Source organism: Falco naumanni, chromosome 2 (genome assembly GCF_017639655.2).
Source record: "Falco naumanni isolate bFalNau1 chromosome 2, bFalNau1.pat, whole genome shotgun sequence".
Lineage (NCBI taxonomy): Eukaryota > Metazoa > Chordata > Aves > Falconiformes > Falconidae > Falco > Falco naumanni.
In genome coordinates, this window is record NC_054055.1 from 43,670,243 (window position 1) to 43,694,775 (window position 24,533).

The 24,533-nt window shown below is 38.0% G+C and overlaps 1 protein-coding gene across 2 annotated transcripts in view; it reads right to left on the reverse strand.

The window, feature by feature from the left end:
• The window catches only part of KLHL1 (kelch like family member 1), a 231,707-nt gene extending 209,301 nt beyond the window's left edge, over window positions 1-22,406 (reverse strand). For both annotated transcript variants that reach the window (XM_040584265.1, XM_040584266.1), the window contains exon 1: window positions 21,882-22,406. In XM_040584265.1, coding sequence (XP_040440199.1) covers window positions 21,882-22,390 — 509 coding nt within the window. In that variant the 5' untranslated portion in view covers window positions 22,391-22,406. The remainder of the gene's footprint in view (window positions 1-21,881) is intronic.
• Window positions 22,407-24,533: the final 2,127 nt, after the last annotated feature.

Below are 24,533 nucleotides of genomic sequence, written 5' to 3' on the forward strand. Positions count from 1 at the left end.
TTCAGTGTTGGTAACTGCAGAGTCAAGACTTGAAAAGAATCACACACATGAAAAGCAACAGAATCTAAAGTGGCTATTACCGCTTAGAAGAAAACTCTGGATTCATTGTGGATAATACTTTTTTTCTTAAGAAATCCAGTAAAGCATTTGATAGTTTTTCCTTATATTAATATATGTTAGCAGCTACTTCCTAAGTCAGATGCTAGGATCTTTGATCTGGCAGCAGGTTTTTGTCTTTAACTTCTCAAAGAAGGTGATGTGATAGTGATTTAATTTTAATCCTATTTGGTTTAGCATTCACATTTTACTTTATTAAAAAAGATAATTCTTTTCCTAAAATTTTAACAATACAAGCACAATTTCTTTCTGAGAGTTTTCCAGTATCTTTATTCTGTGAAAATGGAAAAAAAAATAATCTTTGTGTATGTGTCTATGTGTGCTTTATAATGCATACCACCACACTGATTGTATTTAAAATAAATGCTTCTTATGATCATCTCTTGAATCACATGCCATAGATTTAAGACAATGCGGAGCAGACTACTTGGCAAGCACCTTATCCCTTGTTCTCTCTTTCCTGCATTGTGTTTTCCTTTAGTAAGTCTGTTACTAGCAATATCTTCCAACTCTACTCCTTCCATATGTAAAATGAAGAGCAAATTTTATATAATTTTATTTAATGCAACCTTCTGAAAGTCCCCATGAAAATTTGTACAGAATGGCATTAGAACCAGACCTTTATAACAGAAAAACTAGTACACAGAAGCTGTGCAGGGTTCCAACAATGTGTAGGGTTCCAGCAAGCTGGAACTTTTGCCTCCACAGAAAACTCATAGTAGACACTATGAATAGAGGAAGACAGTTCGCGGCTGTCTTGATTTACTTGTGGGGAAAACTGGTAGTATAGTTCCTACAGAGGCTATAGTCTTTCATTTTACAGTACAGCACAGTACATACTAGAGCCATTACGCAGACTTAACAGGAAAGACTGACTTAAGTCATTTGTCATGACCAGCAATTTTACTATGTTCGCAGTACATAAAATAATTATTTTCATGAGGCAACAACAGCAATACAGCTCAATGCTGTGGAATGAGAAGAAAAAGGAGAGAAAGGGAGACAGAAGGGAGACAGAAAGGAAGAAAGAAGGAAAGATTATTTGGGAAGCCATTTCCTTTATTCTGAACACAACTTCTTCACATTAATGCTTGCCACAATTTGTGTAAACAGTGGAAAGGTGACCTGTATTTCACAGTGCTGTGAACTACAGAGCAACTGGAGCACTGAGAGGAAACAGAGAAATGACAGATCAACATAAAATGTCCCTCATTTCAGTCCCTGAAGGTATTTCTAAGTCAAGGATTGGACACAAAAACATTGGAGAGACATGGATCATATTAGTTAGGCAAGATTATATTAATATAGGACCACAAAACATAGCTTTAAGCAGCCTACTTGTGGCTGGCAGAACTTGGTGGAATGAGGCTATCCCATCCAACTGTACTCTTGGTCTCAGAGATGATTCTTTAGGTGGACTTCCTTAGAACTTATTTGTTGTTGTTGTTGTCATTCATTATTTTGGTTTCTAATTTTAGTGGGACCACTGCAGCCAGATAAAATGGTATAGTCAGTCGGAATTAACTGAAAGCTAGTTCAACTGATATGATTTAACTCCCATTCAAAGACTTCCATCTGAAATATATATTAATAATTTCATCCTTATTTGTTTTCCTTTAAAATAAAAATTCTGGAAGGGGTAGTTTTTACCAATGTTTATTTCAAAATGCACTTATCCCTCAGCGATCATATTTTTAATTGACATCAGAGACATGCATATTAAGATCACAAAGGCTTGCAAACATTTAATATGGCTCTGTTTGGTATTACTGAAGTAACCTTTTCCAAAGGTCATAACTAACCTTTCGATGGTCTTTTTGTCAAAAAACTAAAGGCTGACATTGAAGCTGGTTCTTGTAACATGAAATATTCACAGATTACTTCAGTGCTTTCCTCTTTATGCTAAAGAATCCCTTTCAAAACATTCTTATTCAGCAACTATCTTCTCCTGATGTATTAAACTTTTATACCAGAGTTAAAGTTTTATAAGGTTTAAGGTTATAAAATATTAAGACAAGAGCTGAGTTTGTGATAAGTATGTTTAAAAGACAGCAAGTATATCTACCAAAAAGGATAGAAATGTACATTTTATTGCAATGCTGTTTCACAGAGATGCTTTTCTGAGTCTTTTTTTTTTTCTCCTCATGCTAAATTTATTTTTGGAAAATGCATAACAGAAAAAAAAAAAAAAAAGGAAAATAACCTTGGAGTTTCAATAAAATTATACTGTTACACACTTTCTTTCAGAACTTCCAATTACTTTGTCTTGACCCACCCCCAGATTGGATCAGGCTCTGCTGGACACTAAAGGTCAAATACATTTTAGTCAAAATTAGTAGCGTAATTGTCAATAGCTATGGCACTCTGTAAGATTGGGCCTCAATTTGAACACATGTTTGAATTCAGAAATGTTCATCTAGTATCTCCAAGCAGTATCTCTATATGAAATTCTTACATGCAGCTCTTAAGCAAGTTTTTAAATAACTCAAATAGGTGAATGGAGAAGTTTTGGCCATGTTAAAAAGTGACAAAAAAATTAGTTTTTTTTTTTTACTTCCCCATAAGTAAATAAATATGTGCATTGGACTGCAAATGTTACATTGAATTACAAGAGTAGCTTTAAAGATTTTAACCTTCTGAAATTTTTATTTTGTATAGCAATTTTGGTAGTTTACAGGATTTTCATTATAAAGAACTGTACTGTGCAATTCTTGTTTTCTTTTACTTACAGCTTTCTGCAAATGCATTTATATTTTTATCCTAATGTCTTCCTTTTTCTAGTAGTAGTTGTAATTTCAAGTAACTATGCCTACATATGAAAGACAGCAGTTAAAAATTATTCTTTACTTGTACTGTTAAAAGCATATTTATTCTCTTTTTATTCATTCTTTCCATCACTTTAGGTTAAACTGATGAGGCTTGGGCTGCCTTCCCAGTAATGGAAGTACATTAGAAGGGTAAAATTCAGATACTCTCTTGCCCCAGTCTATTCTACATTATTCTATACATAGAGAACCATTATGGAGACACAGGATGGGCACAATACATATCTAAGGACTTCTGAAGCATGATTCATTCCATATTACTGATAAATGTCATCTGAAACATGGCTTAAAGTACGTATTTCTCTCTGTTGGCTAGAGAACATTGAACAACACACCAAAGTAAGTAATCTAAATGTAAATGGATAAAATCAATTGAGATACTGTATCTCAATGAAAATCTTCTCACTCAAGACTTGTGATCCTGCTTCCCTTGTAATATGAGAACCTAAAAACGCCTCTTCCTACCACACTGAAGATTTCAGTTTCTCTTATCAAAATGAAAATTCTGCTTCAGACCTGAGACTCTTCTAAGCAACTCTGTAGACAATCCTGGTTTAATTCTAGACCACTAATGTAGAGCCCTTCACAAGTTTTGGAGCAAAGTGAATTATCTCTCACATCCAAGCCCAACTCCTTTCACATCACTTTGCAGGTCCATGGATACTAACCTCGAAGTAAATCAAGAGTACTGGATAATACGACAGCTAACATCATTCATTCCTCTATTTTCTTGAATAAAGTGAAACTCTGAATATTTAGAACTTTCAGTCTTAGGATACAGGCAGATGGTAGCAAGTGAACAAGCTGACCTATCTTAAGATATTACCGTTTCTCAGCTGACACACAATAACTGTCCCTGCAAATGCTCCTAAACTGATGTAGCTGTAAAGTAAAATTAATTAAACTGCCATGGTGACAGCAGCAGTTCAAGTTCTCCTTACAACTGTTTCTTCAGTTGTTTTGTTTTGCACCTTCTCAGTACTACTTTTTTTCAGTTAAAATATCATTACAGTGATTTAGAGCCAATTACAAATTAGAAGAGTAGAGTCCTAACAATCACCAGCAAGAGGTTCGTTTTTAACCAAGACTTGGCTGTTAACATTTTAACTTGAAGTTAAAACTTTTCTACATACAGAAAAAATCACATTGTAATAAAATTAAACATACAATTCTGTGAGCACCAGAACTAGTGAGGCTTGTTTACTTATGCATTTTTGTTCTTTGGGTTGGTTTAGAACAAGATTTTCTGTTAACTTTTCAGAGATATATGCTATCCTGTCACAAAGTACATTGGTGACAGTATGTCACAAAACTTGTAGGAACAAAATTATTTTAGGTACTTATCCAAATATATATAAACTTTTTTTTTTTTTTTTTTTTTTTCCTGAGACAATAATCAGAAAAAAATGGGATGCAAGAAGTACAACACAAAACCATACTGACATGGTATAAAATCTGATCTGCAGGCATTCAGACACAAATGTTCAGTGGTTCAAGTATTATGTTCACATACTGTTATTTCATAAACTTACCTTGACATCTTTAATTGTGTGGTACATCTACAGCAGGTTAACAGTAGTACTGTTTGAATACTAGCAACCAAGTTTCATCCAAATAGTTGAGCGTCAGACATTTTAGCACTTGCATAACCATTTCAAGCTATCTTTATTCCTCACTGAAAGGGTGGTCAAACATTGGAACTATGCGGTGCTCGGGGTCATGTTTTAGTGATGGACTTGGCGGTTCCAGGTTCATGATTATACTTGATGATCTCAAAGGTCTTTTCCAACCTAAATGATTCTATGATTCTGTGATTTGGACCGTATAAAAACCGTTTCAGTTGGACTGTTTCACTTGTTCAACTAATGCATGTAGTACTTCCATCACACTGACAGAGGACTCATCTTGTGCAGCACATGCCACATCTTTGTTTAGATAAGCTACATTCAGCTGTTGAGTCCATTAGGTTGGCTAGTTGACTACTGGACTAGATGTCTTTTAATTGAATAAAATTAAATCATACTCCCGTTAGTAAACTAATACATCACTGTAAAAACAAGGCTAAAATTACCTTCATCAATGTTGACCGCCTGCAGTTTTACCGAAGAAAATTTGGCAATGTTGTTAAATTATTTTGGACCTGGTAATCCCATACAGAAAAATACTACTAGGAAAAGTTATGGTAGTCTGAAGAGGGTTACTGAAAACCTAATACTCCTTCCCTTGCTTGCATGCCATTTCTTCTAAATTTTCTAATTATAATACCTAAGAGTTGTTCTCTTATTCTCAGAAATTAATTTCTAATGCAATGTAGAGATTTAAAAAGAAAAGCCATTTTAAAAGGTCATACAGCAGGGACAATACACAGCATGTGACAAAAGGCTTAGCAGAAGAATAATACTGCTTTTTTTGCCCCTATTAAGCTTTTAACCAAAGTAGTATTTCCGATATAAAATTGCTATGGCTCATTTCCCTTTGATAGTACATCTTACTGAGTACTTAGCAGTAATGGAAACGAAGGTTGAGATATGAAGTTGATTGATAGTAAATGATAAACCTTAATATAAGATTAATTTTGTGTATTTGTTAGAAAGGCAAGGAATACTGTAAAGTTTATCCATCTAAAACTGATTCTTTTTATTGAAATCCTTGCCTTTTTTCAATCATCTATCAAGTCTGTGTAAATCTAGGAGACTAAAAACTAAAAGATTACTGAAGTGAGATAACTATAAACAGCGAAAAACTTGTATCATCAAAAAAGTACACATTTTTAAAACAGTTATATGGGAGAAAATTCCCCAAAACACAACCTGTGATCTCAGAATTAATAACAAAATGTATTTTCCTTTTTCCACTAACCACAATTGTAACAATCTCTTCAACCACCTGATGGGATTTTGAGATGAATAATTTTCCAAGGTTCTGACAATGCAGTCCTAATCAGCTCAATTCAACACATTCGAATCATATAGTATTAGCTTCTGTAACAGTTTACTGAGGCTTTTTTAACTATCTAATTATGATCTTCAAATCAAAAATATATTTTAAAAGGAGACTGTAGGCTTTTTGTTCAAATGCCATAAAGGATACTTCAGTAATTTTGAAAATCTTCTTAATTATTAATTTTAAATCAATAAATCATGCAGTCAAATCACTCCTTCCCACTATTTTTTAAAACAGTATTTTATTTTGTTACAAAACAGTTTTCATGGAAAATTCATGTTCATCTCTGCTTCTGTGTACAGGAAAGAAACATCAAACATTTCTGGCTGACCCTTCTTCCACAGTGAACTGACTTAGAATAGAATGATCACATTGTTAACACAGGGACTATTTTTCCCCCCTTCTAACACATTTTCATTTCCAATAATTTTCATATAAGCCTAAAGGAACTTGGTATAAGAAGGACTGATTTAAAAAACATGCTTATAAATCAGACATTATTATAAAAATTAGCATGAGAAGTAAATTGAAAGATAAAGCAAATCAGCGACTAAAAAAAAACCTAAAAGAAATAATCTTGTAATTTTTTTTTTATTTTCTGTTATCATTTATTACAACATGAGCCGTAAGTTTTAAATTTTGGCAGGAGATATGCTTTTAAACTTAATAACATATGGTTGGCCACAATAAAAAAAAATAAAATATTTAAAACAGTTGTCCAGTACACACTGGAAGCTGTCAAACATTTATTTCTGAAGCTCTTGCTTCAGATTTCTGTTAAGCTGTTTTTCAGTTTTCCAATTACAGCCATGTTTCCAATTCCTAATAATGTTCTGAAAATTCCACAGTGCAGTGTGGAAATTTTCCAGACTTCAACTCTGTCCCGAAGTTTATAAAAAGAAGACTAACATTACAGAGGAATAAGAAGTACAGAAAAACTCACAAAAATGCAGCTAACCTTACAAGATTTTCTGAAAATCCAAACAGCAAAGGCAAAGCACACAATATATAATTTACAGAAACAGTCATGAGGGATACCTGGTTTTGAGAGATCATTTCTCTTTACATTAGACCAGCTTTAGATTGAGTTCTCATATTCTGAAACTTGTCTATTGTACATGACATGAGGTTTCTGTTTGGTTGGTTCATTTTTTAACTTATGTTTTTAGACAGTGTTCTGTTCCTGAAGAGAAAAAGACCTACAAAACTGGAAAAGAAGTTGTTACAGCTATTGCTTACTCTGAAATGATGCTAGAATTCAATCTCTAACAGAGAGATTGCCTGGTAATGGTAATGGTAATGAATCTTGGATAAATTAAGTTTCAGCTGCATGCAAAGGGGAAATATATTTTTCTGAGATCCACCAGAGTCTCCTCCAAGGTAGTGTTTTTATGAAAAGACAAAAAGGCAATATCATTATTGGTAATTTTTTTTGCCAGGGAAAATTGGAATAAGTAATGAAGAAATATAAACAATAAAAATAAATACAAATCAGCAAGTAAACTGGGACCCATTTACTTGGAATTTCTATAAGCTCAAACATGCAGAGGTGCAAGTTTTATTACAGTGTTTTAGCCCTGACAGCAAAGTTTGGGACATATAATCAAAACATGACATTTATATAGAAGCAGCAGTACTTTGGATATTAGTATGTTCCTCATTTCCCAGCTTGTCAATCTATGTTTAGATACACAGAAACATACAACTACGCGTATGTTGAAATATGCAGATTCTTCACCTTTTAACATAAGAACAATACATATTCATATTTTTTCTGCCTAATTTAGGTAATTATCATACTTTCTTCAAGCTTTTAGCAGACAATGTTATCTGCATAGTACTAGTCAGAGCACCTATCATCTACTTGTAACAATGCTCAAACTATCTGTTGGGTGGTTGTTTTTTTTTTTAACTGTTGTTTTATATGCTTACATAAAAATCAAATAAAAATAAAAATCCTCAAGTGTATTTGAGCTTTTCCTACTGCACAGTAATCATGGGCAGCTCTGTCTAGACTACTACACAAACAGGCAAGAGAGAAAAAACAAGCCCCTGAACAGTGAAGTTATTTGACTTTACCTCGCAAAGTAACCTATGCCTAGATACACCACTGTTGTACTATAACAATTAGTCTGCAGACAAAAAGGAGGGGGGAGTTCTTTATTTTTTCAGTTTCCTATACCGTGAACTTTTTCATTGGTCTTTTCAAGATACTCTTGTGTCACGCACAAGGGAATTAATTTCAATTCCAGCAAAAGATTTAAGAAACATCTGTATCAGTTCTTCATCACTGAAATTTTGACAGAACCTAACTTTCCAACAAATTTCTCCTTCAGAAGGAAGTCTCATAGAAGAGGGTTCATAGGACAAGGCAAATTCTTTCCCTTCTTAATTATTCTCTGCCGGTTTTTTGCTACATAATTCCCAACCACCACTACAAAAGAAACAAGCCACTTCAGACAAGAATCTCCTTGATTAGACAGCCATGTTTGATTCTGTGAGTTACACTCTTAATGCTGTGTACCCTCTTATTATGACAGGATTAGGAGCCTAGCACATAAAAATATCTTTAAACTCTGAGCTTTAGTAATGCTTGAAGCCTGTCACGAAAACAGTGTCACCTGAAGAGAAATCAACCTAACAACTTACTTAGATGGTGGTGAAACAGATGGTACTAGAGCATATTTAATGGTATTAGGAAACTATAAAAAACGACTTTTAAGTCTTAGTCTTTATTTTGTATCTAATTCACTATTTGTTTCTGGAAGCAAAAAACAGTATTTTGCACAATCTTCTTAAGATGATATAATGAGAAATATACCACTGAATGGGCTCATTGGTTTGATATCAATGAAGATGGTACAAAAAAAGGAGCAAACTAAATTTCACATTATAAAAATTCTACAGTTTGAGGAACCAAATTCACAAGTTTTGATTATATACTTTACTCCATTTTTATGAGTACTGTGGATGAATTTATTTTACTATGACATTTATTTGAAGAAGATATAGGGTCTTGCCTTTAAAGACTCAGAAACAGCTAGTTTCAGTTTATAAATTTCCCTATGTAACTCAGTTATTTTTGTTTCAGTATTCTGTCTTTAAAAAACAGATGTAGTACTGGAATTTACTTCCAGTTTGTATAACTTCATTAAACTCTAAGCTTTTTAAGATATGAGTATGTGTGTATGTTAAATGCCTAACATGTTAGGGACCAATTTTGGTTATGCGTAGTCATGAGACTGGGCACACCACAGTACTTCACTGGAAGAGCAAATCAAATGAGGAAGCCATAAAACGTCAAGAGATGTACTCAAATTATAAAAGATATATTCAAAGAATGTTATGGTGGTGGATTTGCATGGCAAGGGTTTTTTTGGGGGGGCTGCAGGGGTGGCTTCTGGGGGGATTGCCAGGGGCTTCCCCCACGTCCAGTGGATCCGGTGCTGGCTGGCTCCAGGATGGGCGTGCTGCTGGCCAAGACCAGGCCAACCGGTAGCGGTGGTGATGGCAAGTTAAGAAGGAGGAAAAAAAATTAAGATCTGCACCAGCAAGAGAAAGGAGTGAGACTATGTGAGACCAACAACTCGGTAGAGATGTTGGTCTCAGCCTGTGGTGAAGTCCATGGTGAGGCAGGCTGTGCCCCTGCAGCCCATAGAGGTTAATGGTGGAGCCGATACCCACCTTCAGCTGTGGAGGACCCCAAGCCAGAGCAGGTGGATGCCCGAAGGAGGCTGTGACCCAAGGGAACCCTGCCCTGGAGCAGGTTTGCTGGCAGGACTCGTGGCTCCACAGGGGACCCAAGATGAGGCACTCCATCCCTGGAGGGCTGCGCCCCATGGGGGACACACACACTGGAGCAGTGTGTGAAGAACTGCAGCCTGTGGGAAGGACTCATGCTGGAGAAGTTCATGGAAAACTGTCTCATGTGGGAGGGAGCCCAGGCTGGACAGAGGAAGTGTGTGAGGAGGAAGGAGCAGCAGAAACAACTGTGTTATCAACTCACCACAGCCCCCATTCCCCACATCCCCCTGCACCACAGGGAGGGAGGAGACAGAGAAATGGGTAATTAAGTTCAACCTGGGAAGAAGGGAGGGGTGGGGAGAAGGTGGTTTTTTTATTTGAATGGTAATAGATTAAATTCATTTTCCCCAAGACAAGTCTGTTTTGCCCAGGACAGTAGTTGGTGAGTGATCTCCCTGTCCTTCTCTCAATGCCTGAGCCTTTCATTATATTTTATCTCCCCTGCCCAGCTGAGGAGGGCAGTGACAGAATGACTTTGGTGGGCACCTGGCATCCAGCCAGGGTCAACCCACCACAGTTGTAAAAACGGGATGACAAAAACCCCATACAAAAGGTTAGGAGTTTTTTTAAACTCTATGTCAGTAACTGTAGCCAACATTTTCATAGAAAGCTACTGATTGATAGTTTGTAAGACATTATTTAATGCACTTCCTTCCTCAAGGCAAAAGGGCCGTCATGCTTAAAATATGTCATGATTGACAGACATTTGTCTAACCTGTTTTTCTAATCCCAGGTATCAAGTAGTCCACACCACTCCCAGGAAATCTGTTCCTGTGCATCAGTATCTGTAGAATCACTTTCTTACTGATCATCCCATGTGTGACTTAAATCCTTTAAGTCCTTTCCAACATTCCCTGGTAAAAATGAATATTGTTAGCAATTTTTAAAAAATAAATTAAAAAATTTAAAATTCTTTCCTACGGTAATCTTTTTTTGGTACATGCTTCCTAAAATTCTGGTGACTTTTTGCCTGGAATTTCTCCAACAATCCCTACATTTCTTGCCTGTCCTGTACAACAGAGTATTGCTGAGGCTCTACGAAAACTTGTCAGAGAAGAGGAACCGAGTTGTTTTGCAGTCTGTGTATCTGTTTATAGATTCCTATTATTACATTTTAGCAGCAGCATGACATTGTTGACTCATTTTACTTGCTGTTTACTAACTGCAAAACTTCTGTAAAACTGCTATCTAGACATTTGATCTCACTGGGTATCTCTGCTGCCAATTCTTGTGACAGGATAGCAAGTTGAACTATTCCATATTCATTTTCTTAGAGGATATCTCTGGTTTTTCAAGACTATTTTGCATTCTAATTCTCTGTTGTAACACACTGCTGAATCCTCTAATACTCTTTTCATCTTTTTTTATAAGAAGCATATGCTTTACTTCGTTATATAGTCATTAGTGACTACAATGAAAGCACTGGGGCCAAAAGAAACACACGAATTCCAACCAATACAACTAAAGTTCCTAATTTTGCATGTGAACATGGCTTTCCTCTTGCACCCCTTTTATAATAGTTTCCATAAATTCCATTTCCACCTCAGATGAACAGTGTACAGAAGCATTCACTTTCATCTAAATTTCAATCCTCTCAAAGACTACTACATTTTCTAACAAAAGTAATTAATCTTCTAAATAACAAAAGTCAAGATATGCAAAACTCAGTTCAGGAGGATTAATTACAATCAAATTTGTTGGTGAAGACATTGTTGATTAACAAAAAATTATTTACTGAAGATTATTGTATCTAAAAAAGTCTTCCGAAATGTGGCACTAATTTGAAGTCCTTGTGGCTGTCAAAAGAAGACTAGAAAGACTTTAAAATATTGTTCCCACTAACTGAAAAATATTAAGAATTGTTTATTCCACTCTTTACTGCTCTCTCCCTTCTTACTCCTATCTCCTTCCTTGTTTTGAGTCTTAGATATTTTGAAGTTCAGCTTACTATTGCTATATTAGGGTAGATTTTTAATTTAATTTGGAGCATTTTTGACAAAAGTATAATTTGTCAAATTATATTTGAACTTCAGATAAATGATATAAAAAGTAGTTTGTCATTGTGGATAACTTAATAATAAAAATTATGACAAAAGAACTGACCAAAAATATCAACTTACATAAATAGAGCCATCAGACACTACACAGAGGGTGTATATTTAGCATTATGATTAGTACTACAAAATTATGTGGAAAATAATTTTATAAAAATAATATTTCAGACATTGATAAATTATCATAAGTCAACTGCATGCATAAAAACATAACAGTGCATGTATAGATTAATAATGAATGGATGTATACTAATATTATTCCATATTCCAATTTATAGGTAAAGAAATAACAAGAAATTTGAGGAAAAAGTGGTGAACCAGGTCAGCCTGAAGGCCTGGATTAGTTATGTACCTATCCTGTCTAAAACATAAAAAGAACTTATGTCTCCATAGGCAGCCAGAAGTCTAAGGACAGAAAGTAGAGTGTCCATCTAAAGTGCCACATTCTTGCAAACACAGATACACTGTTCTTTTTGCAGGTTTTCTCCATATTTACAACATTTGCCCAAGAAATGTAAGACAACTCCTATGCCCTGAAAGAACTTCTTCACTGCTAAGCTAAGATATTGTGGGAGGAGATAGTTTCAACAAAACCGCACAGCACAGGAAAACTATGTATTAGGCATGCATCCTGTATTTATTCTCTTTATTCCTACACTCTATTTATAGGTATGAATCACACAGTTTAAGAATCACTAGAAAGAATTAGGAGTCTAAATAGGATTCAGTCCTAGAATTACATTCAGCAAAGAGGGTGTAAACGTGTGATTATACCCATTCAGATGGAAGGATCTTTTGTGATCTTTCATTTCATTTGGGTTTGGGTTCCTCTTTGAGCTTCGCACAAAGCAACACTAAAATAGCAGCAAAAAGGTACCATAAGGTCAAAATAATGTTGGGTTTTCCATATGTTTAGAGTGGGAGGAAGGATAAAAACAGATGACAGACAAATCCAACTGTTATAAAAGGTTGAACATTTTAATGTTGATAGGACACAGTAAACCAGAAAATTTGCCTAATACAGTTCAAAAAAGATTGAACGGCAAGTAATGTGTTCCACAGAGTGAGCCCAGCCATGTACTAGACAAGAAGAAAGTAAGTGCCTTAAATTCAATCAATTTAGTGTGGTAAAGATTCTTGGTTTAGAGTCAAGAATTATTTTTTTATTTTTGAAACAGACATTTCCATCTTTCAAACTCATTTTGAGATAATGGCAAGTGTTGAAACAATGCCAAAGGCCAAAAGATCAAATCTCCTAGATCTAATTTTACATATTTCATTTCTAACATTCAATTTTAATACAACAAGTTAAAGCAAATAATTCCAAACTGTGGAATACACACCATGCTGAACTAAGCCTTCATCCTCTGTGCACAATTATGTTGGTTTGTTTCTGAGTATTAATTATTTGTGCTCATCCTTTTCCTTTTTTTTTTCATTAATTAAAGTCAGTATTTTTCATGTGAAAAATATCACTATCATGAACTCCTGTAAATTGATGTCTTTGGTCTGAAGTAAAAGCAGCTTCTGTACAGACACTAGGCTAGGATGAGTGTCTTGTGATTTCTGTGAGTTACTCCTAGGACATGCATAAATCTTTAACTTTAAAGCCTCCAGACACATCAACCCAGCTCAGTCAAGTAGGACAGATCAAACTCCACATGAAGTAGTGAAAATGGAAATCTAGAAATGACATGTGCCTAGGTAAGTGAAAGGATGGATTCTGGATCCTTACTGCTATAAAAGGTATAAATGACACCGCCAAAATGTGGCAGGGAGATACACAGTAAAGGACTGAAGAAATAGGAGGTATGATTAGAAATGTGGTTTGGAAAAGCAGACCACATGTGATAATGATCTGTGATGCTCTGAATATGTATCTTTATGTCTACTGGTCTAAACTTACAGTAATCCTCAGCATTGCCAGTACCAATACTCAAGATTTAAGTTGGAAATAGAAGACATGGAATTAGAGTCATATACATTGCAGATAATACAGTATTTCTTGCAGTTGATAAAAGAAACGAAAGCTACAAGAAAGAACAATCTGACATAAATTGAAAGCATGTATTGAAATTTCCAGATAAACCTTAACAGTAACTTTGAATAAACTTACATTTCTTTGTTTATTCTGCAGCTAAGTAATTTCATTTCAATTTTGTAATACATGAAAGAGTATTTTAAAATTGTAAATTATGATATTTTAATCTGTTAGTACAGTTAAAATTAACATTTTCTTTTTAAATAAAAGATTGAAAAGAATGGGAAAACTTCTTTAAAAATTATAATCTTTAGTAAAACTATTACAAAATTGATAATATTTTAATATTTTGGATTTTTGTTTGGCTTAAATTATTGGTAAGGTATGACTTTTTGAAATAAAAATCAGAAATTTTAGGCACTGCTGAATTTATATTTTTGGTAAAGTTTAGGTTTTGGGGCTGGGGGGCGGCGGGGGAGCGGGAGCTGCTGGTGGTTGTGTCAGTATTACTAGGCATGACCACACAGTTACTTATCTATCCATGGAAGCTACAGCAGTTCTCAACTTTTTACAGAACAGATTTGCTTTCTGATGCTTTTAATAGCACACATGTAGGAATTTCCCTAGTGCAAATAGTTTATTTGAGGTCATGAACCCTGTATTCTAAAAACACCAGGAATTTTGTATACTAGGAAATTCTGCCAAAGCATCATAGCGTAATATTTAAGGAGCGGTTTTCACCTAAAATGCAAGTTTGATATATAAAAGGAAAGAGAAATCTCTTAAGCAACCTGCAACAGGGTATAAAAAATTGTGTCACAAGGATAAGAAGTAGCTATTAGAAAGCAATGGTCACGTGTTAAGAATATGCTAACCTATATGTAGCAGCACCACCCTTACAAATTTAGCACAGCTTCCAATATGCTCTGATTTTTTTCCATGTACACTATTTACGTGAACTTCACCGCTCACAAAAATAGCATAGGTGAATCAACTACAAGTTAGTTATTAATAACTGTGTATGAATATAAAGATTAAAAATATGTGTATATGCATAAATATTAAAAATAATTATAAATATATGCACTTTATATATATGTATGTATTAGGATGTTTATATAAAGAAACACAGGTGATACAGATCTAGATGTCTGTGTGCACACATAGACCTATATATGTCCATATTATTACTCTTCTCTGTATGTTCTTTCCCTTTTACTATGGAAAGGCTGAACAGCATTTCCTTTTTCTAATGTTGTTTGATGTTACCCTTAAGACAACCGTAGTTTCAGAGGTATTTTTCTGACTTAGCCACTCTGTGCAGCTGATATTTTCACTGCCAAATCTTTTCTTCATGTTGAATCTTTTGGAAATATTCTGGCAAAACAGTGCAAGCATTTCTAAAAATAAGCCCAGAGGGAAAAAAAAATATTGTTTTAGCCAATATTTAATGTGCATGGATAATGATAACCACAACAAAAATAACTGTCAAGTCTTGCTTTCCAGTGGGTTTAGTGGGCCCATGTTTCAGAGCAGCATCTTTACATTTATTGGGATGAAAGACACACTCCTTACTAACGCTATGAAAAGCTACCAAGATTTACTTGGTTATATCTGTCGCGACGGAGGGAAGACACAGTCGCTCAATATGAGTGATCAGCAGACTTCGTTTATTGTCCCTTACAGTCACCTTTTATGCCTTGTTATAATTAGCTTATACATATTACAAAAGTTAAGCTCATTATTGGTTAGTTGCCTAAATACCAAGCCTGCCCCTAGTTTCTCTTCTGTAGTTACCTGTTCCCACCTGCAACATTCTTTTCCCACCGAAATCTTCCTGTTATTGTGTAACAAAAACAGCCAAAGACAGTGTATTTTGCTTTACTTCAGATAAGCTGAGAGCGATGTGCATTTTTGTCCAGCCAGCTGGACTATGTCTATGAGACCTTTTTCAGCTAGCCAGTTATCCACATATATCCTTTCAGAACAGTTTGCATTTGCAATGCAGACTTCAAATGATGTTAATTTCCTCAAATGTAATTGAACATTAAACATTTAAATTGAACATTTAAATCTGAACTAGCCACTTTAGATGACTGTTACACTCAATGAAGAGAAATAGGCATGTCTGGAAGACAATTCACCTTATTCTAAAATGTGCATCTCAGAAAGAGATAAGAAAAATCCCCATCACTGACAAAATGGATTACTCAAACTTAGGTGTCTTACTGACCCATAAACGTAGCAAATGGTACCATCAACTTGGCAGCAGTTAAGGAAACAGGTCAGAGAAACACAATAAAAGTGGGAGCTGGGGAGGAAACATAGGAATGGGAATTCTATTAGGATTCCATTAAAACTGACAAAGCAGCTGGAGGAAAGAGTGAAGGATACTGAAATTCAAAGATTAGGAAACAGTGACAGAGAAACAGAAGAATGAGAGGTCTGACAACCTGTTAAGGAACTAGGGAACAACTGAACTTGTCTTGTTGAAGTATTTAGGACAAGATACAGAAAAGAATGGACAGTTCTGCATTAAAGTAACCTGGCAAGTAAGGCAAAGAGGTTGATCATAAGAGAAGACAAGTGAAATCAACTAACGCTGTCTGGGTAAGGAGCCCAGGATTTCAGTAAAGCAGTCAAGAATAGTTTAAGACAGTGAAAAGGAGGGGGGAAAAAAAAGAAGTTAGAATAAGATCCAGAAGAAGAACACATAATTAAGACAAAAAGAGTTTAAAGAGGGTGGAACAAAAGGAATCTAGGATCTCAAATGCAGCAGAAGACTCAGACTTGATATCCCTTCAGCTGTCATATTCCCCAATCTTTCTGCAGAGTGTATGCAATCACCATTGTAACTATCCACACAAAAAGTATGAACTTCCTTGTGCTAGCAGTTATTCTACCAGTTCCAAGTGGCAGTGGGATATACAGTGAATCCTCAAGTTTCACTCCTGCATCCAAGTGGTGGACAAAAGAAATGACAGCACATGAACTGACATGTTATTCTGTTTCCTTTGTTTAAAAAAACCCCACCTGCTAAACAACCCACATTAGAAATACTGTTCTAGAAGTAACACAGCCAGAGACTCACAGTTACGAAATTCTGGATCTAGATTTTCCTTGTAACTTTAATATAATTCCATCAGCACAGTCTTTAGCTGTATAATCATGCACTATTTTTATCACCAGATTATTTTGCATCCCATACACAGAAGACAGACCCCTCTGAGAATTAATCAGAACTTTGGAGGAGAAAGGTCTGTGGTCTGTTTTGTGTATGAACTCTGCCTCTTTTGCTGTGAAAGTCAAAAGTGTAAGTATAACAGCATAAAAGTTATACAACCATTTTTTCAAAGTTTAATAATTGAGTTGAAAAGCCAGTTCATGGTAAAGACAAATGAATTACTCTCTTCTGATTCCATAACCTAGAAATGAAGAGTTGTGTGATCCATATTCCACCCCTAGCATTCAATTACATTCCTAACAGAGCAGCCTACATGAGATAACCAAGTCAATGGAAAAGCTGCTAATCTATAGTATCTAATTTTAGGATCTTGCTATCACATCAGTATCTACAGTTCATATTTTGATATCTAAATAATACCAAGGGGATAGAACCTCAGAAAGGCCATAGCCATGTTCAGTTGATAAAATACTTAAAGGTACGAGAGCTCACAGGACAGACAGACACAGGAAGGTGTCTTGATTCCCCTCTTTTTGTAAACTCAGGTACTGAGGTCAAAGCTGTAAATGGGAAACTACATTTACTTAGAAACCAGAACCCAGAATCCTCTCTTGAGATTAGATATATATACAACAGTACATCAAGTACTTAAGCTGTAAATTTTGATGACAATTTTATCTACATTTTCTAAAATGATCAAAATATTTTCTTATTAAATTAGAACGCTGCACTGAAATACTTGCTCATCCTGACAAGTTCCAAACTCTTAATTTTCTATATCAGCATGCTAACCACAAGTTGGTATGTAGCTAAGAGAAAAGGAGAAAGACTTGGAAGTAGGAGAGACCAACGGGCAAAAGCATCAAAATGCCAGATTTGTGGGATGAGAACAGAAAAATATAAAAGAAATGCATATCCAACAGCTTTGATCCAATAGTTTAAAAATACACATTTTTATGTTCCTGATACTACCCTAATCATTATCATTGTTCCTTATAAAATAATGATTTAACTTAAATAGTTTCGGGCACAGAGACTTGTAAACAAAATTTCTCAGTTAACGTTTGAATTACAAAATTATGCTCTCACTTTTTAACCGTTTGGATTCCAGTTAATACTGATTTTTTTACTTCCCAGAGACAGGTTCAACAGAAACAGTGGAAAATGCTCTTTCCTCATTACTTTTTCTAGCAAACCAAGATACGAGCGTGCAACTCTGCGGTGTGAGGAGGGCACAGTACTCAGTACTTTCACTTCTGGCTTTACAGAACACTACTATACAGTATCTAATGGTGGGAGGACTTGCCATCTTTCAGAAGCTGTATCTTCAAATACTTCCAAGTTTTAAAAGAGACTTCTGCACTGTCAGTGCTTGCTTTCTGTGGGTTAGGCATATCTAGCACCCCCTTCTTGGAGCTGTCTCTTCCACAAAATGTTAATTGAATCCTGTCTTCCTCATTCTTCTTGCACACAGCCAGAGTCTCAGACTGGTTTGCAAAAGGGATCATCATTTATGGGTGCAATTGAGAACACCGGAAATAGCAGATGAAAAATGCTATGTGCTCTGAAACCAGCAATTCAACTCTTCACTTTTATCTCACCCTCTGTTTTACCCCTCCATTGTGAAATAGGGCTGTTGTAAAGACAAACCCACTACTAGCTTGTGAGGCATGTACCAACTGTAGTGGTGAACAGCACTGAGGGCTTATGACCAATTATGTCTTTATAAGATTTGGACAGTGTAAACCAAGCAAAGCATGCCACCATTACGTGAAGAAAATGGAAAGAAAGTACTGACTCTTTGCTTATTATTTGAATACCATTTATGTTGAGAATTGATAAATATGTCACATGAAAAAAGCTATCATGATCATGCACAATTCCCACTATAAACTCATAGAAACTGATGACTATATAGAAAATCTTAGCACTGGTATTTTCCAAGTGATTTATAACTGATTTATAGATCTTAATTGTAAATTCATTATTTAGATATTATTATAAAATTAAGATCAAAATAGGACCTACATTTAAATATCTACTGCAGTTATTGCCAAATTTTTCATGCAAGCTCTAAAACAATCTGGTGCAAGTTTTCAAGCAATTTCAAGCGATCAAATAGCATTTTAACACTAACTGTTAACTGTAAAAAATTTTTTGTTTGTTTTTTACAATACAATATGCAATGTAGAACAATTATGTCAGTATTTTATATCAAGCATGAAGTCTAACCCTTTAGTCTTCTTAATGCCAATGGGACTATCCACATAACCTTACTTATGCATATAAGTACCTGTACAATTAACATGACAGGTTGTTCTTTAGAAGCTTACAAAAATCAATAAAGTAGAATGTACTTGTTATTACCCAACCATGCTCTCTTATTAAATACATTTCATAGTATCTAACAGAATACTCGATGTAAAATTAAGAATTCAAGATCATTCAGCTAAGCGTTTAACTTATATGTGAAAAGAGAGTAACTGCAAATCCACCACCAGCCAAAACCAGGAACTCTGCACATGAGATGGGCTGCAAAAGACTTCCAGTACAGAATTCATGTATCAAGCAGAGGGGAGCAACCACGAAAACAAAGTAAACCAAACCAAACCAAAACTCTTTTGGGGATACAAGGGTCCTAAGTAGAAGACAAAAGAAAGAGGGGGGAAAAAAGTGCAATCTTCACTACTTGCACATACAAATGAAGAGTAAAAATAACAACAAATTTATTAATCTCAAGCATAAAACCAAAGCCACCTTGTCAACCTGCTCCTCACATTATGTCCTGCCATTGGGTTCCTAGCTAATATTCAGAGACCTCCTGTTCACAATATCAGAAATACTGTGGATATGGTCTATATTGGAACATATCCAAATGTTGAATTCTCACTGCTTTCACAAAACTAAACTAGTGCTTTCCGAACAGTCATAAATTATTAAAGTAGTTGCTAAATATGTATAGGACAAACTACTAAGCCGAGCCAGGAGTTAACAATTTTATACTCATTGTACCAAACATCCAGGTGTATGCTTAAAGGCTTGGTGGAAGTTCCACATAGTTGTCTTTTTTATGTATTTGGTAGTATTTATTGTTCAGGACTGAACAGCAGTTTACATATCCTATACTCCTAATGAAGTAATGAAGTTGGCACCATTTATAAAAGCTTAATTTCTACAGAAGGAGAGAAACATAACTTGTCAGAGGATTAGAATTCTGTTGGGTCACAGAATTTTCAAGCGCAGGACTACCATTTTTGCAACACTTGACCACTTCTTGCCCTAGCATTCAAAATTCACATAGGTAAATGAAAGGTTCTTACATGGAAAAAGAGAAAGTCTCAGACTCTAAAACCATCTTAAACATTTTCATAGCTCAAAAGGTGTCATTTTCATTAACAATAAAATGGTATCTCCCTTCCAAAGTTATTTTAAATCTGAACAAATTTTAGCATATTCCTTCAACAAGACTAAGCAGCTACTGATGACTAGATGTATTGTTTCAGGAGCAGTGAATGAAGAACCCAAGTGCAGTAAGAATAGAACAGATAGATATTATCACTGAGTACATATGTGACAAGGAAGTTAATTCTAGCAAGTCAACTTTTATGGACAAATCAAGCTTCTTTCAGTATGCTGATCTCTGAAGTTTCTCAGATCTGTGACGCACCTAATAAAAATACCTAATATAGAATGAGGTGGTATTTCTACCAGTTTTTAACCTCTTCAGTTCAGAAAACTTGAAGGGATAATTTTATTTTACTTGTCTTTATAGTGCATCTCAACATTTTGTATTGAATCCTAAAATATGCATCTTCCTGTTGTTCCGATTCACTTCCAGTGATCGTGAAAACTTCAGCATTACTTATTCTTAAAAAATGTGCCCAAGTCATTCATTAGCTATTCCACATTTGTTTAAACAATGTAGCTCCTACGAAATTAACTATGCTGACAAAAGTTTCAAGTAGAAAATATATGTTTTAGGTCTCTCTGAAAAACCTTAACACACTCAGTGTTTATCTGCAGCCATATTAATCCAAACATATGTACAGTGCTGTCTCTTTATCTAATTAAATATTTAATACCACATGCTTTACTTTTAATATGAAGAACACAAATCATTCTTTTAATGTTTTGAAAGAGAACTATACATTTCTTTCCATAGAAGTAGTAATAAATTCCTTGTGGGAAATGAAAATTAAATTATTTTAACCATGGGGACGTGGGGGCAAAGAGAGTTAAACCAATGAAGGGGTTTATACTCAAGATTTATCTGTATCACCGTAGCTTTATGTTAGCTACATTTCCTTCTTCTAGTGACTGCAACCTGTTTGTGCTGGGGGGACGGGGACTGAGAGGGAAAAGCAATTCAACATTAACAGAAGTTTCATACAAAACACAAGCTTGTTCTCACATCTCGGGTATCATGACTCCTAAAACAAATTCCTGTTTTTCTCTGAGGTAGGCTGTGACACGATTTAGTCGCCGAGTTCCAACAAAGCGGATGTTTCTACTTTTGAGCTTCCACCTGGCATCCCAGCACTAGGAACAACATCACCTCCCGCCAGCATTTTAATCAACTTCTGAGAAAGTTGGGTGCGACGATCCGCAGCGCGGAGCACCGGCGTTTGAGGGGAGCTTGTGCCCGGGCCAGCCCCGCGGGCAGGGCAGGGGCAGGGGCAGGGGCAGCACTCCCTGCCCGCAGCACCCCGAGGCTGGCCCGTCTCGCCCGGAACCCTGGGGCAGCCGCCGCCGCCCTTCCCGCGCAGCGGGCGCCCCTCCGCCCCCAAACCTGCCATTTCCAACGAGGAGCCCTCCCGCCCCCAGGCCCCACCATTCCTCCGCAAGGACGCCCGCGCACTCGCCCACCTGCGTGCCCACCTGCGTGCCCACCCCCGTCACTCCCGGCAGCCCGCCCCCACAGCCTGGAGGCGATGGCGCCCCGCGCCCCCCCGGCCCTCGCCGCGCTTCCCTACCTGTGCCCGCTGCTGTCACCTGTTGCCCGGCTGCCTCCATCCGCGCAGCCCCCCGGAGTCTCCTCCTGCTCCGGCGGCGCCAAGGGCTTTTCGGGCTCCCGGGCCACCTCCATCCCGCCGGGCACCGCCTCCGCCTCCTCCTCCTCCTCCAGGGACTCCACGTAGAAGACGGTGCGGGGCGGCGGCGGCCCCGGCCCGTGCCCGTGCCCCAGCCCGTGCCCCCCGGCCGGCCGGCCGCCGGCAGGCAGCAGCGTCCCGTTGGGCGGGCTGGCCGTGGTGGCCGCCGAGGAGGCGGCGGAGGAGGCGGATTTCTTCCAGAAGGCGCTGTTGCCTCTCTCCTGGCTCTTCAGCAGGCGGCTCTGGCTGGGGCCCCAGTGCTCGAAGCTGCTGTCGGGCGGCAGGCAGCCGCCCCCCGCCGGGCCGCCCGCCGGCGAGGGGTGGCTGAACAGTTTCCAGCGGAGGCGCAGGATGTGCTTCACGTCGAAGTCTTTCCTGCTGGAGCCGGACATGGTGCCGCGGCGGGCGGGGGACGGGCGCGGGCTGAGGCGGGACTCACGGCGGCCAGGCAGGGCCGGGTGGCGGCGGCGGCAGCGCGGGGCGGCCCCGCTCCCGGCAGCGGCGGCGGCGGTTCCTCCGGACAGCGCCGCGCCTGTAGGGCGAGGGGTGGTCGCCGCCAGGAGGAGAGAGATGCGCGCACACACCAGTGCAGAGGGAGAGAGGGAGGATGGATGGAGTGATGCAGAGAGCTGAGAGGAGGTAAAGACACCCGGCAGGGAAGGGAGAAGGAGAGAGGGAGAGATGCCCAGACCTGACGAGAATTGCACGGTGATCAGAGGAAAGGGGAGGAGAGAGAGGCAGAAATGAGAGACACCTCTCAGGGGAGACTGGCACTTGAGAGGCAAGAGCGGGTGAGGCAGGCTGCGAAGACGCGCTAATCTGATTAACGGGGGAGCGAGCGGAGCCACAGCCAGAAGAGAACCGGCGGCGGCAGCAGCCACGGCGGGAGCCAGGCGGCTCTTCCTCCGTCTCCTACAGCTCCGTGACCGAGTGCAGCCAGAGAGGAAGAAGTCACCTGGAAGCCCCTCTCCGCTTTTCCCCTTCCCAGCCCATTTCTCAGGGGAGTCCCATGCCTGCAGTTATCTGGGATGGCAAAGCCCAAGAGCTGGCACAGAGAGAAAGCGAGGCTCTTTTATATACACTGCCCGGGGCGGGGGGGGGGGGGGGGGATCACGGCTGTGAGGCTGTCAAGGCCCTCGGTCTACAATTTTCTATCTATCTCAGCGCCTTTCAGCGACCCCACCCCCACCACCACCCCGCCTGTGACGCAGCTGTGCGCTGGGGCCGTCAGGGCGAAGAGACGAGGGAAAAAGAGATGCCTCAGTCAGCCTCCTGCAAGTAAGTTGGCAGGTCACTAACTGCCTCTCATGGCCTCCTCCTTCCCTCGCTCCCGTGCGGGTCTTCTCACCTTGGTATTTTGGTTCTGAGACCGCTGTGCAACGCTGACAGCAAAATAAAGCAAAACAAGTGTGGCAGCAGTAAACACAAGAGTGTGAATCAGTACAGGAATACAGGCTTAGACTGTGTGCAGCCTGGGTGAGGTTACAGGTTAACAATTAATTCTGCAGGCTTCGTTCATTAGCCTGTTGGCTCAGTGTTGCTGTACCAGTAGAAGAGATTGGGTAGAGGGACAGTGTGTCAAACAGAAATAGCACTACGCATCTGCTTCTTACCTTTTATATCTGCTCTTAATGCAGTCTGACAGTGCTAAACCCAAGGGAGTCTCCTTCACAACAGAGAGATCTGCTTAGGAACATCTGCCCACTTGGGAGGGGTGTCACGAAGTACACTGTGCATCTGGGACATAATTACAGAATTAAAAGCTTTATGGTGACAGGTAGGAGAGGGACATGGGGGCAAAACTGCATATCATCACCTGCTAGCTCATAAATCCCTATGCATGAAAAGTTGCCAGCAGTAAGATGATACACAGAATGCCTGCAATCCACCTGTACCTTATAAAGTAGTATCTTAGAAAAAGATTTTTTTTCCCCTAGGTAGATGATGAAAAAGATCATATTTTCCTCCAGGTACTCTTTGCATTGGCCAGCTTTACCCATACACTCATAAGCTATGAAAAGTCTGTTACACTAACTCTTTGTGAAATCAAGAAATAGTTAAAGAAATTCTTTCCCTCAAGCTGGAATGCTTTAACTGCTCATTCATAAAACACTATAGCTTGAAAATTCCTCCAGAGAAACACAAAGTCAAACATTATTTAACAATTTTATTACTGTTTTATTTACTTTATCACAGAAATATATTACTGTTCTATTTAGTTTATCACTGAAGTAGTGCTTCTGGATACAAACGATGTTAGGGTTTGTGTTCAACACTGATGAAGTTCTGAATTTAACAACAAGAGATTCAGGACACAAAGTCCTACTTTCAAAGGAAGAAAAATTGCCACTGTGCATTTTAAATATTGATTCATGCCATAACAGCTGGACTGCAAACTCTCTAGTGCCTCAGTTCTGCTGTCAGTGTTCAGTGATTAAAAAAGACAAAAAACATTCTAAAGCAAACAGAAGAGACAGTTCATTTTTATCCAGGAACTGATCTGAGGGAATATGTGCTGCTTGGGAGAGCAGCAGG